The sequence below is a fragment of the Poecile atricapillus genome, chromosome Z (genome assembly GCF_030490865.1).
Source record: "Poecile atricapillus isolate bPoeAtr1 chromosome Z, bPoeAtr1.hap1, whole genome shotgun sequence".
In the NCBI taxonomy this organism is placed as follows: Eukaryota; Metazoa; Chordata; class Aves; order Passeriformes; family Paridae; genus Poecile; species Poecile atricapillus.
In genome coordinates this window covers 135,713,988-135,731,106 of record NC_081289.1, presented here as the reverse complement: position 1 = coordinate 135,731,106, position 17,119 = coordinate 135,713,988, and the positions used below count along the sequence as shown (strand labels likewise).

The following is a 17,119-nucleotide window of genomic DNA, read 5'->3' as shown; positions in this document are numbered from 1 at the left end:
TGTGTGTGTGTTTGTTCGTTTGGGGTTTTTTAGGTTTGTTTGGGTTTTTTTTTTTCAGCCTGGAGAAGATTGAGGGGACACTCCAGATTACGACAGAATCAATTTGGAAAAGAAAGACCGTTGAGACCACCGAGTCCAATTTATGACTCAACACCACCACGTCAACCTGACCCAGTGCCATGTCCAGTCTTTCCTTAAACATCTCCGGGTACAGTGACTCCACCACCCTCCCGGGAAGACCATTGCAATATCTAATCGTTCCCATGAAAAAATTCTTCCTCGTGTCCGTCGCAGGCTACAGCTCCCTCACGAGGGGAAGCGGAGAGGCAGGTACCCATCTCTTTACTCTCGTGGCCAGTGAGAGGATTCCATGGCGAGTCAGGGGAGGTTTAGGCTGGATACCAGGAAGAGGTTTTTCACTGAGAAGGTGGTTGGGCACTAAAACGGGCTTCCCAGGGAGGTAGTCACAGTACCAAGAAGTGTTCGGCCAACGCTGTCAGGCACAAGGTTCGACTCTTGGAGTGTCCTGTGCAGGGCCAGGAGATCGAGTCGATATCCTCTGTGGGTCTCTGCCAATTTGGGATTTTCTGTGATTCTGTATAATCTCCTTTCCAGCACTATGATCCCTCCCCCGCCCCTCGGGAGGCGGGAACGAGCGACGACAGGGACAAAGGGCCGCGTCCCCTTTAAAGCCGCCCCCCGCCGCCTCACGTGAGCGGCCCGGGGCGGGCGTTCCGAGCCGCGTCAGTTCCGCCTGTGCTGCGCTGCGGAGGAGCCACGCGCGGAGCAGGACGTGAGTGTTGGGTCCCCTCGCGCGCCCCCGCCACGCCGCCATTTTCTCCCGCGCGCCCCTTCCCACGGACCCCGCTGCTGCACCTCCCGGCCCTATCGGAGCAGCCGCGGCCGGGTGGCGCCGAGGCGAGACTTCCCCTTGTTCCTCGAGTGCCCGCGGTGCCCAGCGGGAGGGATACCCCGCTGTGGAGCGGGAAGACCGAGCCACCGCTGCCGAGGGGGAGCTGCCATGTCGGGGGGCACAGTCTGGTAGAGGGAGAAGATGGCGCCCGGCCGCGCTCCCCCCCTCGCTGGGAGCATTCCCGGCCCGCCGGCGACCAGTGCCCCGCTGGTTTCCTTGCTATCCTTTTCCTCCGCCCCGCCACGGGTATCCCGCAGTCCATTCGCTGCCACCGTGCCCCGGGAAGACTTGGGCGTTCTCGGCCGCCCATCCTCTCGCCCCCATCCTTATTCGGGTCTCGACTCTTTTCCTCGGGGGGCGACACGAGCCGTGGAAAAGAGGAATAGGGGAGGAAAATGGCGGCTGGGATCCGCCTACCTGGAGTTCCTGGCTCGTCTTCTTACCTTTCTCCGTTTTCCCTTGGCCCGGCTTACCCCGTCCCCCTCGCCGGCGCTGCGGTGTCTCCTCACGCTCAGCTCTCCCCGGGGGGCATCCACCACCCCACGTCCCCATTTCCTCCAGTTTCCGCCCATACCTTCCTCCATATTGTCCCTTTATCCTTTACATGCGGACCCCGGGGTCATCCCCCGAAACACCGTTGGCTCACCTACTCACTGTCATCCGTTTGCTTATTTTCACATTGTCCCATTCCAGCGCTCCTCTACCTCCATCCTAGAGCGTGGCTTGTGTGTGCTTCCTCACACCCTGTATCCTGTGCAGTGCTGCAGCTTCCGACCTTGTGCTACAACCTATTACCACAGGTTTTGCCCTACTTTAGAACCACATTGATCCATTAGCATTATTTGGACTCTGGTTTGGTTGTTTCATTTTGTTGGTTTGCTTTGTTGTTTGGTTTTTTTTTTAAATTTGCATATGTAGGGTTTTTTTCAGTGTCCGTTTAAGAACGCTGTTACTCCTTTTTTCTTTCCTAAGATACTCTGTAGTATTTTGGCCTTTCCTAGCTAAGGTTTGTATTGTACAGTTTCAGGGATGCTTAATTTTATTCAGAAAGAACAAATTAGCTGTGTATTTGTTACAGAGAGTTTCTAGCAAGCAGGGAAGATGTGTAACCGCTATATCTAACCACATGTTTGCATACCAGGGTGATGTGCAAAGACACCTGGCAGCACGCATTCAAGGAATGCTGAATGTCTGCTTGTCTAGCAAGTTAATAGTCACCAGTGACTGATGATTTGAAGTTGCAGTGAAGAAATTAATTACAGTGTTGTAGTTCTTTGTAACTGATGTGTATTTCAGACTGTTAAATTATAGGCGGGAGCTCAAGTGTCACCTATGTAACAACTGTGCAGCATGTTGCTTGCAAATCCAGCTGTGTGAAATGCCCACGTCAGAGTACAGATATTGCTAGAGTGTTAATAATTCATATTTGTGGATGTAGTAGAAAGGATTCAGCTGGAGGGCAGTATTGTATTGTGTATTTTACATTGTGGGTTTTGCCATGTCCAGGCTTATATGAAAATTGTGAAAAATCATTCTGATGTAGACATTTCAGAGGCCAAATCACTGCATTTAATGTGGACTAAATGTGTTTTAATGCACTTGCAGCAAAAAGAGGAAGAGATGTAAGATGGAAGAGTGCTTGATACTGCATCTGCAGTGCGTATTAAAGCTTAAATGAAAAGGCAGGAAAATATTTAGGAGGGCTTAAAGAAGATGAGCCAGTACAAACAGGTTTGAAGATTGCTTTCGAGCCAAAATGGAATGTCATTCCTTATACAGTGTTCTCATGTTATTTTTCTTTCCCCAGAATGCCTAAATCAAAGGAACTTGTATCTTCAAGCTCATCTGCCAGTGATTCAGATAGTGAAGTTGACAAAAAGGTGAACAATATATGCAGTTCATTACTGTATTAACTCTTTGGTTTCAGGTTCGGGTTAAGGAATTAGGGGAGCATTATGTCACAACATGCATGTCATTCCGTATGATTTATCAGACACTTTAAGAAACTTTCTCTTCCACCCACCCATCTCAACAACTACAACAACAAAAACCAAACAACCCACCTTCCAACTATGGGTGGATTGCATAATTTTTGCCCTGAAGAAAAGTTTTTTTCTTTAGTTGATCTTTGTTTTCTTTATGCCATTCCATGTGATAATCACAAATTCCCTGTGATTCTTTGCTTTGTGGCAAGCTTCTGAAGGCTTCTATATCAACTGCCCTGGTGGCAAGAATTTGGACTTGAGAACATGCCTACAGCCACCCACTGACATTTTAGTATCTAGATTACTTCTCCATAACAAAAATCTGCACTTGCACTATGCTCCTTGTATCATTTGCTTATCTTGTTTGCATGGAATTTTTTCTGTGTTTCATTTTCTTTAATTTGCTGTTACACTGTCTGCTAGTTTCTCACTTAACAGCTGAGCCAACCTGAGTGTCTTTGAATTGATAAATTTTAAGACAGCTGTTTTAAATATATAAATCAAATGTTCCCATTTAATTTAAATAGTTATTCAAGTTAGAAGTTTGTATAGCTGTACCAATCATTTTGAACAAAACCAGAAAAAAGCTAGTTAATTTATCTTCTTTAAGAAATGCTAGGTGGTAACACAGACACCAGGTCTTTTAATGTAGTATAGTACATGAATAGGTCTGGTCTCCTATTTCCACGTGAGTAGAAATACGAACTTTGTAGCTTCCCTGGGTAATCTGATTTACAATCGATACTGTCTGAATGCTTTAAAACATCTCATAATTTGTCATGCTGTGGGCAGTGATTACATGCTTATTTAAAAAAACAGTGGTCTGATAGATATGGTTTCCAGATTCTTTATTCGTTACATTAGCTATGTTTTTTTTTTGTTTGTTTGTTTGTTTTTGTGAGGTGTTGTAAGCTGTTCTGTACCTTTTGTTCTGTTTAGTGGAGAAGAGGGTGCCATGTCAATCAGACTTAATTTTTTTATTAAAATTACTGAACTGACAGTGTTACTGTGCAGAAAGAGAAGGATTTTTGAAATGTATTTTGATGGGATTAAATTTTCTTTAAAACCAAAGTATTACTTTACTGAGAACAGAATTAGGCTCATTTTGGAGTTTTAAAATTCCAGTCTAATGTATAGTATTGGATTCCTGCCTTCACAGCAAGAAAGTGATAAAGTGCATTGCTTGGTAGTAGGCTGTGACATACCATGTAAACTTATCTGTAGCATACAGAGTAATTGTGGCTTATGCTTTTCTTTTTTTGTTTTGCTCCAAGGCAAAGCGGAAAAAGCAAGTAACTCCAGAAAAACCTGTCAAGAAACAAAAGACTGGTGAAAGTTCAAAAGGTGCAGCTTCTTCTAAGCAAAGCAGTAACAGAGATGAGAATATGTTTCAGGTAAAATTGATGACTTGTAGAGCCTGCTTTAAAGTGACATTACATCATAAGTTGTATAGATTTTATGAGGTGATATGAACTTCTTGACAGTCTAGTGCTTGGCCTCCTGAATCCTTGGCCTCAGATGATTACTATGCTGGCATTCAGATGAGATGCTCAGAAAAGCATGGTTGGGTTTCATCAGGGTAAAAGAATCTGAGTTGTATCAATTGATCTCATTCTCATGACTTTGCTCCTGATAGCTCTGTGTAGTCATTTTGCCAGTAAAGACAGCACTTACCATCAGTATATGTTAAATACTAGATTGGGTTTGTCTCTACATGGAAATGTTTTTTTAATTAGGGCTCTTGAAAAAAAATGTTCTTGGACACCGAAGTCTGGACTCTTCGTTCCTATTTAACTAGGTCAGGGGCATCTTGGCCTCCTGTGTTATGACAGCATATTGGAATAAATTTTGTTTGTTCCTTTATGTTATGATGTAGGATCTGATTACTGAACATCCATAAAGATAGTAACTTGTGGTATTGCCTTGTTTTTAAGATGGGATGAACGTCTATTTTTTCAATAGAAAGGTGCATTTGTGAATTCAGGGTATTGCAGTTCGAGGGTTAGGCAAGGCAGTAGCAGTGTGTGAGAGAGCTGTTATACAGCTCAGAATTAGCTGTTTTGGGAATGGGAATCAAGATCTTTTAAAGGTCTCTGACTAGCTGGCTGGAAAGGAACTTAAATTCTTGAGGCTTTGATTCTCAGGTTTGGGAAAGGGTATGGGAAAGGTGCCTAATGAGGTGACCCAAGCACAGAGTGATGTAAATGAAATGGTTCTGGGCTGTAGCCATGTGAAGTAATACAGGGGAAGAAAAGTCTGTTCTAGAGAGAAGACCTGCTTAACTGATACTGTGATAATGTGGCAGTTACTTTTAATGTCTGAATTCTTATTTTTCCAATTATGTTTAAGAGGGGGAGCTTCATTTGAAGTCTGATGCTGAACTTCTGTGTTGAAGGAAGTGTATAATATTTTTAGTTCTGCTTGGGGATGCTTTGAACCATGTAGGAAGAATGAAATAGTGAATTCTACAACCTATGATGTGAACTGCAGGTGGAATTCTAAAGACCTATATGTAAACTTACTGCTATGTTTGTAGTAAGTTCATAAATTCCAGTTGCTATGGTTGTACTAAGTTCAGAAATTCCAGCCTTGGAGAAAACTAAAAGTTCTAGTGTTCCCCTGATGCAGAAACACACCCAGACCCTTTCAAATAAAAGTGAAAGTATGCATGATCTGGTTTCTTGAAACTGCTTTGACCTAAGATAATAAGAAGTTACTAAAAACAGACAGTAGAGGATTCATATTACTCTGACAAGAACAGGGTTTTTCTGGTGTTGAGTAGCATAAGAATCTTTGGATATCACCTTGACCTAAAATATCAGTTACCCAGTCTGTGCCTGCCTTTGAAGTAATCAACAATAAAATATTTTTTAGATCACTCACTGTGTTATGGTGAAGCACTGTCAGTTTTTGTAGTCTGCCTTTTGTGCAATAACTAATGTGCAAATGTTGAAGTATAGAAATACAACCACAGTAGGTCTGAGGATACTCCCCCTTTTCCCCCGCTACCCAGGAGGGTGTGCTCGTAAATTTTTTAGATGTAGTTTTGTTTGTTCTAGGCCTCTTGGTGATACTATAAACCTTTCTGGAGAGTTTCTCTCTCACAGCAGTAAAATGATCTCTGATGTGGAAGTGACTTTGCAGTATAGCTTTACAAGAGTGGCTTCAGCTGATGAAAATCAGGCTGTAAAGCATTCATAGGATAGTCACAAGTTCTATGGTGTCCATATTGTGTGTGGGAGTGGCTGCAAATGATGTGGAACCAAGAGTCTTGTTCTACACCCTCAGGCTGTGTTCTTGAAGCATACAGATTCCCTTAATATAGAGCTCATTGTGACTGCTGTATTCAGAAGGTTCATCATTTTTATAAAGATCTACATTTTGTATTTTTGTTTGAGATTGTTGGTGTAGTTTTTTTTGCAACTGCTTACAAAGAAAAGTGTTAAGCAGAACACTTTTTGTTTAATGTAAGAGACAAGTTGTATTTTATGTATTTGCATGTCTTGGCCTTACTAGGTTTTATAGGGAACCTAGTATACTCTGCAGCTTGAAGGATTTGTATGCTGTTAGGTTGCAGAAATTTGTTACTCCCATGTGTGATGTATTACTCGAGGCCTTAAGGATAGGCATTACTTGTGTTAATGTGAAAGGGTTTAGCCTTGATGCAGTAGATTCCTGTCTGAGGCTTCAAGCCAGCCTGAGCTCTGCACCATGTGCTTTGGTTGGTTTGACTAATCCTATCATCTACCTATGCCTGATTTGGATAAGGTTTGTCAGGATTCATTAATGACTACCCGGAGCAGAACCACACTGCATGATCATGCATTGAACTGAAATTGCTACTTCAGAGGTTGTCTCTGTGTTGTTCTGTCCAACTCCCAAAGTTTGGGGTTTGTTTTTTTTTTTCTTGTTTATTTGTTTGTTTTTTTGAGTTTTCATCATATTTGGGTTTTGGCTTGTGAGAAGTAAGTTCTTTGATTTTTCCAGTTTAATTTCTCAATGTCGTTATCATAGGCTCCTGAAAGAAGGTAGACGTAGAAATTTATGATTCCTGAAACTATGATTGGTTTAGCACACTAATTATGAAACTTAGGTGGTCACTGATGCATTTCACAATTTGCTTTGTTGCAGATGTCACTATTTACAGGAGTCTTGTCCTCCTTACTTATGGTTATTGGCTAGGGAAGAGGGAGGTTTTTTTGCTATTTATGCTTGCTCTGTGTGTGCATAGTTTAATCCAGAAAAACTGGAAACAGGAAAAAGGATGAAAAAGTTGGATTGCTGAAACTCACATAGGAATTTAGTTGCATATCTCAGAAAGAAACCGAGATACAGTTCAGTGCTTTTTATTCTAAGAAACAGAAACCTGGAAATAAGGGTTTTAATGTTTACTGATTTATTATACTACAATAGAGTAGTGTAATCTAAGGATCTCTACTATTTAATAAAAAGTATATGAACTTCTCTGTGAAGGTTGAACTGCACCTTGGTACTTTTCTATAAATCATGATGACTGTCTTGGTTTAACCCCAGCCAGCAGCCAAGCCCCAGGCAGCCACTCCCTCACACCCCCACCAGTGAGGGCAATTGGAAGGGTAAAAGCTGGAAAACTCGAGGGTTGAGATAAAAAACATTTCATAGGGAAAGCAGAAGCCACACATGCAAGCAAAACAAAGCAAAGAGTTAATTCATCACTTCCAATGGGCAGGCAGGAGTTCAGACATCTCCAGGAGAGCAGTGCCCATCACATCCAAGTGTCACTTGGGAAGACAAATGTCATCACGCCAAACATGTCCCCTTCCCTCTTCTTCCCTGCACTTTATATCCTGAACAAGATGTCACATGGTCTGGAATGGCCCTTTGGTCAGTTGGGGTCACCTCTCCTGGCTGTGTCTCCTCCCGGTCTCCCAAGCACCCCCAGCTTCCCTGCCAGCGTGGCAGTGTGAGAAGCAGGAAAGGCCTTGGCTCTGTGTAAGCTCTGCTCAGCAGTAACTAAAACATCTCTGTGTTCAGCACACAGCCGAAACACAGCCCCACATCAGCCAACGTGAAGAAAACTATTTCCTCCCAGTACAGCAGCCCTTGGAATGCTGCTCTGGTTATAGAGATACAAAAATACCTTCAATCATTGAAATTAATGTTATCAGCAGGTGCATGAAAAAAGTATTGTTCAGAAATGAACCTGTACAAGAGTTACAGATAGCTAAGTATCAAGGAACATAAATTTATGTAACTAGTTAAGTATTTAAAAATTATAGTAGTGGCAACTTTTATACAGAGTTCAACTAAATATCTGAAATTTAATGGCAACATTCATGTGAAATCTAGATGTGATATGAAATCTAATTTCAGCATTTACATAGAGAAATACTTTTATCTAAGGTAGACTTAATGATCAAGTGAGTGTGAAGTTTGTGTTATTGCCCCTCACCTTATTGTAGTTGGATTAAGAGATAGTCTTTTCTTATCCTTGATAATCACATTCTAAACGTTTTTACTATATTTGCAGCTGTAATCTGCTATATTGAATTAGATTTTATTTCTTACAACTAATCAGGAATTATTTGGGAAGGTACTAATATAATTCAGTAGCCATGGGAAAAAAAATGGTGCTGCAGAGTGCTCCTGATGGAAGCTCTTCCTAGAGGTGACCTTAAAAGTTATTGGAGTGTTAAAGGGTAAAACCAAGAAATGTTTTCCATGTAGGCTATTTAGGATATTTTTTGCCAGGAGTGCAGATGGACTTGGGCATGGTACCAGGTTTGATCTGAAAGATCTAAGCTGCCATAGCATTATACTTTTATTTTTGAGTTTTAAATTTGTATTGTATTTGTTTTTTAAATTTGTATTGTATTTGTTTTTTAAATTTGTATTGTAATTATCAATTAAAAATTCTGTCTTATGAACAGTAATGTCTTCTTAATTTTAAAGGATGCTTTGAAGTAGGAGAAGTGCTTCAGACTTGTGTTATCTAAAAAGTCCTAGTTGTTTTAAAATCAATTTTAGATGTCATATAGCATCTGCAGAAGAAGAAAAATCTGTTTAAGCAGAGATAAAGTATTTATATTTCTATCTTGTGAAGTGAGGGCATATGAGTTAAACTTCTGTGAATTATTCTTGTTGATTTGAATTCTTAATTCTTTTTTGTCAAACTTAAACCTAGTGGTTTTGGGCCAGAAGTGTAGGGCCCATCCTTAAATTGTATCAAAATACAACATGCAGAGATAAAAGAAGTTGAAGGGTAGTGTTTTACCAGGAAGGAATATTTTATTTAAAAATTATTTCCTTTAGAATTTGTTCTTTTGTTATATAAAGTGTATCCAGGAAGTACATGCAGAATTCAGGGGATTTCTTAGAATTGCAAAAAATTTGGTTTTTATTGTATTTTAATTATCTAGTTTTTGGTTCTCAAATCCACCTTGTACTTGGAATTGATATGAATAGATAGTTTTTTTATCATATTTGGAAAGATATTAAATAAGCCCAAACATGTAGTGTAGTTGGTAATATGCATAGTTGGTAGTATGATTCTTCCCCAACTTCTGCCCACTCCACCCCCCCAAAAAAGAGATGTCCTTGTAATTCAATTATGACACTGGTTTGAAAATTACGGAATTCCAAAATCCAAGTTCCAAAAGTTCATGCTGTGCTACGTGCTGGTAAACTTAAAATATTTGACTGCTTTTTTTGAAGACCTACCTTTGAGGTACCAGTGAGGACCTGGGAGTGGGTATGGGACAGTTGGTGGTGGCTAGCTTCACTTCCATCTGTAATTACGGTGTTAAAAAAAACGGGGAAGGTATCCCACATGAACACCTAATTTGCTTTCTGTACTTGTGGAATGGACTAAAGTTTAGATTTGGGAGTAGTGTTCCCTTTTTCCTCCTTTGTTTAGAACTGTTGCAAAGAAAGGAAATCTTTTTTTGTCAGAAGACAGTAAGTTTATGACTTGCTAGATGCAAGCATGTAAAGAATACAGGTATTTTTTTTCTAGGAGAGCTGCTTTTGCATTGAGCATTGCCTGCTCAATCAGTTTTAAGTCGTTACTTATTAGCCTACTGACTACTCTGAATTAAGCTTTTAATCTAGTTGTTTCTGTGGTGTCTAAAATAAGCTGCAGTGTGCAGTGTCACATGTCAAGAGTCTAATGCTGCTGGGGAAAGTGAATGCTCTAATATGTAAAATACCTAATAGACCATTATATGTGTTTTGACAGATTGGCAAAATGAGGTATGTCAGTGTTCGGGACTTTAAAGGGAAAGTCTTAATTGATATTAGAGAATATTGGATGGATCAAGAAGGTGAAATGAAGCCTGGCAGAAAAGGTATTGTTCTGCTTCATGTTACTTTGTATTAAAACATGGTTTGCATTGTCCAGTAGAACTTCCTATATCATATTTTTCTACTTTGTTGCTACATGACACTTTATGAGTATATTTTTTACTTTTTATTTTTTTCTTTCTTATTACAAAGAGTTAGTTTTATCTGTATGTTATGGATAAAAGTGTGTTTTTGGCCTGAGTCTGTTTTCCTAAAGAGATCCTCCAGGCTTTATGTAAAGCAAGGTGTCAAATACAAGCAAATTTGGTAAGGGTGTTATAAACGTGCTTATACCATAGCCATATCTTCCGTCCCGTCAGCTGATAAACTTAATGAACCAACTTTCTTCTTACGGTTGGATTTCTTATTTCAGAGTTAATGGAAAATATTTAATCATTCTTATAAGTTTCAAATTTTGGTAAACCAACCATGTCCTTCTGTTTCTATTGTATTTTAGATTAAAATTACCTAAACATTTAATTTGACTAATTATGAAAAAATATTGTTAAAAAAGATTTAGTTGAGGAGAAAATATCTCAAGTGTCCCAAGTTGTAATCTGTAGCACAACACACTTACTTTGTACTTCCAGCTGACACTTAAACAGTTGTTTTTCATGGCAAGGCTTCACTGTGAACCATTTCCAGAATTTGCACATCTCAAGATGGGGATTGCAGGACAGTTGCTGTAGTGGTGCTATGCTTAATGTTATGTTGCTTCTCTTTGAAAAGCCTAAATTTATCCATTTTTGTATAGCATCAGTGAAATGTATGTATAAAACATTCAGCCCTGCAGATTCATAGGACCACAGAATGGTTTGGGTTGGAAGGGACCTTGAATATCATCTTGTTCAACCCTACTCACTCCCTACTGTGGGCAGGGACACCTTCCACTAGACTAGGTTGCTCAGAGCCTCATCCAGCCTGGCCTTGAGCGCTTCCAGACTTCCAGGGGTGGGACATTTGCAGCTTCTCTGGGCAACCTTTGCCAGTGCATCATCACGCTCACAGTAAAGAATTTCTTCCTAATTCCCAATCTAAATCTACCCACTTCCAGTTTACAGTCATTCCTCCCTGTCCTGTCAGTACATGCTGTTGCAAAAGGTCGTTCCCCAGCCTCATGTACTGGCAGTCTCCTAAGTTTGAAGTTTGAAGAAATGTAATGTATAATCACCATAGTTTGTTACATTCTTTCGATGTGTTCAGGAGCAATTCAGTAAACAGTCATTTAGAAAATCTGAGAAGCATTTTCAGCATTTCTTGAATAACCACTGAGAAGAGGTTTGCATGAAGAGGTATACTGATGCTCAACAGGAGAATTGCTGTTTTTTGGTTTGTTGCTAGTTGATGGAAAAGGTTACTTCTAAGGACTTTGTTTTGTGTTTTAGGGTAGAATGCAATAGTATATGTACTTTGAATGGCAAACTACAACAGGATTTGATGGGAGGGCCAAGTGACAAAAACGACATGATGCAAATAGAAGTGTTAATCAATGCAGCAAAAGAGTCTAAATTTTGTTATGATAAAGTTAGGTCTGATAAACTGTTAGTCTAATACTTCCTTGATGCACTCATAGGCAGCTCATCTAGCTATCCTGAAACCAGTATAATAAGCAGTCAAAATTTTATAATAAAAATAAACCTGGCATGTCTCAAGCAGCAGGTCTGAATTTTGTTTGGTTCATCTGGTCTGTGGTTGAGGGACGTCTTTATGACATTTAAGTCCCCTAATAATCGTTAGCAGACCTGACCTGTTTTCAGATGAAACCTGCCCTTCAAAGGCTGGTGAAAGACTGCTTAGTGAAGTTCTGTGTACACTAACTGCTTAAAGTTGTGGTGGTGCTCTGATAAGACACTGATGGTAGAGAAAAGAAAAGGCTATGGTCTCCAAAAATGGAATTCAAAGTTTCAGCTGTTTTCAGGTCCTGCTCCACCTTCAGGGAGAGAGCAATGAAGAAAAACTATCACTTGGAGGGGAGAGTGGGAGTAATTAGTGGAACAGCTTGACAGGAGAAAGTATGAGAGGACTGGGAGCCTGCGCTTTCCACAGAGTGGGTGTAGAAATTTTAGGGTAAGAGTGCATAGACCAAAGTTGAAATGAAACATGCCTGTACTCAAGCTTGAGAGGAAGTTGAGATCAAATTTAGAAGTGAAATGATGGGTTGCGGGGTACTGAATGATTATTGGTTGAATGTCACTAGAAACTATAGAGAACTTGAGGTAAAAAGTAACTTTGCTGTTGGTTTGTGAGTGCTAGGGAGTGATAGAGTCTCTCCAAAAGGTTATTTTCAGCATCTGTTATTTACAGTGCTTTAAGAAACAAAAGTGGGAAAAGCCAGAATTAAGGTACTTGAGAAGTGCACAGCAGACCTCTCTGCATAGGTACAGCTTTTAGGAACCAACGGGAGTACAAATGATTTCCTAATTATCAGCCAGGGCTTTTGTACTGCCTTCTGTCAAGGCCAGAGTTGTATTTCACTTCTTGTGTTTGGCCTAGTACTAGTAAAATTATTTGTTACACACATTTTCTTTGTAAATGTGTCTAGAGATAACTTCAGGTTAGTTATCTAGAAATAACTTCAGGTTAAGTTGAAGTGTTGGAAATGTGTAGTTTCACTTTGTAACTAAGACAGTTGTTGAAGTAACTCAAGTATTGATATTATAACATAGGTATTGTGTATGAAAGCAGCCTTTGTAATAATTGCAGAAGATCCTGCACCACAATTTTTTTTGTCTTAAGTGTTTATTTTTTATGCTTTTCAGGTATTTCTTTAAATCCAGAACAGTGGAACCAGCTGAAGGAACAGATTTCTGATATTGATGATGCAGTAAGAAAACTCTAAAGGCAGAGCCATACAAAAACTTTTATCATTTAGTTGTATTAAGCAGTCTTTTTACATTGGCTTTAGTTTTCTAAAATATTGTTTTCCAAGCTATTGTATATTTGGATTGCAAAACAATTTGTAAGATGAATACTTTTTTTATGTGCATTAAAAGTGTATTCTGAGTGAGGCTATTTGTGTATACTTTACTAAAAGGAATTGTGTTGCTTTCACCCCATGGTGTTAAATAAACAAATCAAGTAATATGTAAAGCATACTTGTTTATGGCCTTTTGATTGAAGGTGTTTGCTGATAAGGCCACCTAATAGCTTTAGTCATTGTTTTAACTTCAGTTTAGTTTACAGTTAATATGAATTTGTTTTCTGAGGGGATTTCTTAAAATGTCTCAGTTTCATTTTTTCTTTTTTTCCATTTTCTTTGGTATTGCCCTGCAGCTTTCTGCTTTAAGACTTGATACAAACAGTGAATACTTGGAAAAACAGATTTTTGTAGATAATTTTCAGTACTGTATTTGCTAATTTACCCTTTTATTCAGATGTAAACAGTCTTTAATATATAGCTTTTTCTGCATTACTTGCATGAAGGATTATGCTAAACAATAACACTTGAAAACACAACACGTGCTCTCTCTTCCCATTTTTCTATAGCTTGCTTTACCTAGAAAATACAGGTAGCCTTCTTTCTTGGTCTTTAGATGTGAAGCATAAACTTTAACAGTAATAGACATATACCTCAGAATAATTCAGTATTTAAAAGCTCCAAATGTGGTTATTAGTACACTCTTCAAGGTTTGCATTAAATTAATTCTGGAATACATACTAATCAGTTATTCCATAGAAAAGGTGTGGTTTATCTGGCTTTAGGGTTTTTGTTCATTTGAAAGTATTGTCTAAACAATGATGCTTAAGTTAGACTATAACACAGGTTAAACAATCAAAACAGGGTTAAAACTGCTGCAGCCAAAATGTCTGTCTGTCATGTTTCTGCCCCATCCATGCTGCCTGCCCAGGCCACCGAACTCAGGTTGCTTTCCGTAGCTCACGTGTGCGCAGCTGGTTTATCTTTGTGCAGAAGGCGCTTAGCGCGCACAGGGAGCTTACCCAGTACACGGTGGACCATGACCCAGTGAGCTTGGCTGGTCAGCCCTGCTACCTCCTGGACAGAAAAGCCTCTGCCCCGTGGAAGCTCTGTTACACAAGATGCTGCCCTAGAGGAAGGGATTCTGAGTCACAAACAATGGGAAGGAGAAGAGGGAGAATGTGATGGATAACTCGGAGATGTAAAAAGGGCACACCAGGATGGAAGTTAATGGTGCAAGATCAAAGTTTGCTGGCAAAAAATAACTGCAGTGAAGAAACGGAAGCAGAATTGGAGGAGTTCATTTTCTGAAATAATTAAGCAAAGCAAGAAGATAAAAAAACTTTATGAAAAAGGACATATCAAGACTAGTGAATGTCCAACTTAATTAGTGTAATTTTCCCATTTAATGATAACATAGTCTCTAAATTTTGTATAGATAAACAAGATTTACTGTTTGTTTAGTTACAGAACATTTTGATATAGTTGTTTATATTACAATCATGTCTGCAAGTGCCATATTCTGTCTATGTGCTGCAGAGTTCATAATTCAAATAGGTATTAAAGGCTGAGGAACAGAGACTTCATCAAATTAAGTGCATGTTGTTTAGTTTAAATACATCACGTATCTTCACTTGCTTTTTAACTTACCCATTGTTGACATATTACAAATAAAATTAAGATCTGTTTTTGTATGGCTCAAGAAATCACAAGTATTTAAGAACTGCTTAATAGCAGGGTGAATAAAAAGGTGAAGAGATGTTTGTGATAGCAGATGTAGTTTTGGGCACAGCATTCTTTTTTGAGTGACTCTTAACAACATATAGGGCTATTTGGACCAAATACAATAAATATGAAATAGCTGCTAAAATTTCACAGATGAGTGAATGAAATAAATTGCTTCAGATCACTATAGACAGGTTCTAGGTGTTTTTTATTGCAATCTATATAATGTGATTTTGTTCCTTTAAGTCTGAAATTTTGCAACAGATTTCATGCTTTTTACCTCAGATCTTTGAAGTGGCTACTTAAAAGCACATGGTTATGTTAGAGGGAAGATTGTCCTCACTTAGATTGCTGTTCTAATAGGTGAATTATGTTCAGGAGGGTGGGAAATTAAAATCATTCATTTAGGGAGAGTAAGTGAAAAGGTTTAATATAGCAATTAGTTTTCATGTGGAAATTGATGGCAGAGAAATTCAAAGAAATTAGTATTTGTTAGACATGAACTATGGCTTAGTAGTATCAAAAGAGACAAATCAGTTTCATGGATGAATTCAAAATGGGATGACTTCATCAGATGACTGATGTGCTTTTAATATGGTAATATACAAGTAACCTCAGTAAGTGTGACACATTCAGTATTATTTTGAAATAAATGCTAGTGATTTTTCATGTAATCATCTGTAGCTTCTCTAATTTGAGAAGAAAATTCAAATCTTTTTTGAATAAAGATTATTTTTTGCAGACAGTGTTAGCTAGGGTATGTGTAGAAGTGTCCATGGAAGAAAATTGTGCATGTATGACAAGGCTGTCTAATGTGAGATAAAAGCACTGCTCCCTTTGCCATTTAGGTGACAAAAGATCTGATTCTTAGTGTTTATGCAGGGCATATTAGCAATATGTTTTATAAATTAGGCCTACTGTGGAGCCTAGGGGGAAAAAAACACATCACAGAGCTGTGTGTGTGATAATCAAACTGTCATGTACCATGTTGCTCATATGTAGAGATGTTCATATTGAAAATAAACAAATGCAGTACTAATTTTGCTATTTCTTCTAAAGAAAATGGCCCTGGTTATGTATGTATGTGATTTGTTAGCAAAAAGAGATTGATGATTGTAAATCTGGTAACTCAAATGTCTTCTTGTTAGCCATGTGGAATGTTTCCTGTTTTGCTCTGGTGATGTCCAAAGCAGAGAGGCCACTGGAAATATGAGCCCTTCAACTGTAATACCTTAATGTTCAAATAAAAAAGAGTTAAATGGCATATATGTAATAACAATTTGAACACTTGAAAATAAAAAAAAATACTTCCGTTGACAGAGTGTTATTTTTAATAGAAAATTAGCTTCACTATTATGTTATGGTACCTACTGTTTGTTTCTTGCAACTGTTGTAATTCGGAAATTTGAAAACTTCATCATTTTCTATTTGGTCTGTGTTTGCGGGTGAGAAACTGTAGCTCAGAGGGATAGAAATTTTTTACTAGGATAAGAACAACTATTGCGTAAATACAGAAGCAGTAGATGGAAACACATTTTCAAGCATCGGCTAGGAGGAAGGTACCTGGTAAGTTGTTACTGTTGTGAGATTGGCTGATTATCTTTTTTCTCTTTGACTGTAAATGCCACAGATAAGGTAGAAAAATCTCATGTATTTATTATTGTTGGTTAGTTATGTCTGCATAGGTTTCTTTAGGAAGGTTATTTATTTTTCACATACTTGAAGTTACTGATCTTCTGGGAGTGGATTAATTAGTGGTTTGTAGCCTTGAACCTAGCTGTCTTCAAGTAAGTTTGAGTAGTCCAGCCTCAGAAACAGAATTTGCTCTGACTCAAAGGGAAGAAATGCCATGAGGGTTGATGGAGGGTCACCACATCCTCCCTAATCTTCATTCACTGCCCTCCCCCTGCCGATGGGCTTCATCTTTGTAGCTCCAGGGACTGTGCATGGAAGAGCACTCCAGTAGGCACTGTTTTTCCCGTCTTGAATCAAAGCTGTGTGTCCCCTGCTCGCAGTTGAAAGTGTGAAAACATCTGCTGAGGAACTGGAGTAAATGCTCTGACTTAATGAAGGTTTATCAGGGAAGCTTAATTCTGCTATCATGTGAGCAGAAGGACATGTTACCAGTCATGGGGAAACTTTAAGAGACTAGCATCTGTGCCCTTGGTATTGCATTTTATTTAACAAAAATGTAGTAACTTTTTATAAGATCTGCCCAGTTTGGTTTTTATGGTACTTCCATTTTATGGTACTTTCAGT

General features: G+C 39.0%; 1 protein-coding gene across 1 annotated transcript; it reads left to right on the top strand.

Moving 5' to 3' along the window:
* Positions 1-689: 689 nt before the first annotated feature.
* On the top strand, positions 690-16,124 carry SUB1 (SUB1 regulator of transcription). The gene is made up of 5 exons (XM_058826929.1): positions 690-793; positions 2,721-2,793; positions 4,173-4,292; positions 10,115-10,223; positions 12,978-16,124. Exons 2-5 carry the CDS (start codon positions 2,722-2,724, stop codon positions 13,055-13,057), a joined length of 381 nt encoding a protein of 126 aa, XP_058682912.1. The 5' UTR covers positions 690-793; position 2,721; the 3' UTR covers positions 13,058-16,124.
* The last annotated feature ends 995 nt before the right edge of the window (positions 16,125-17,119 follow it).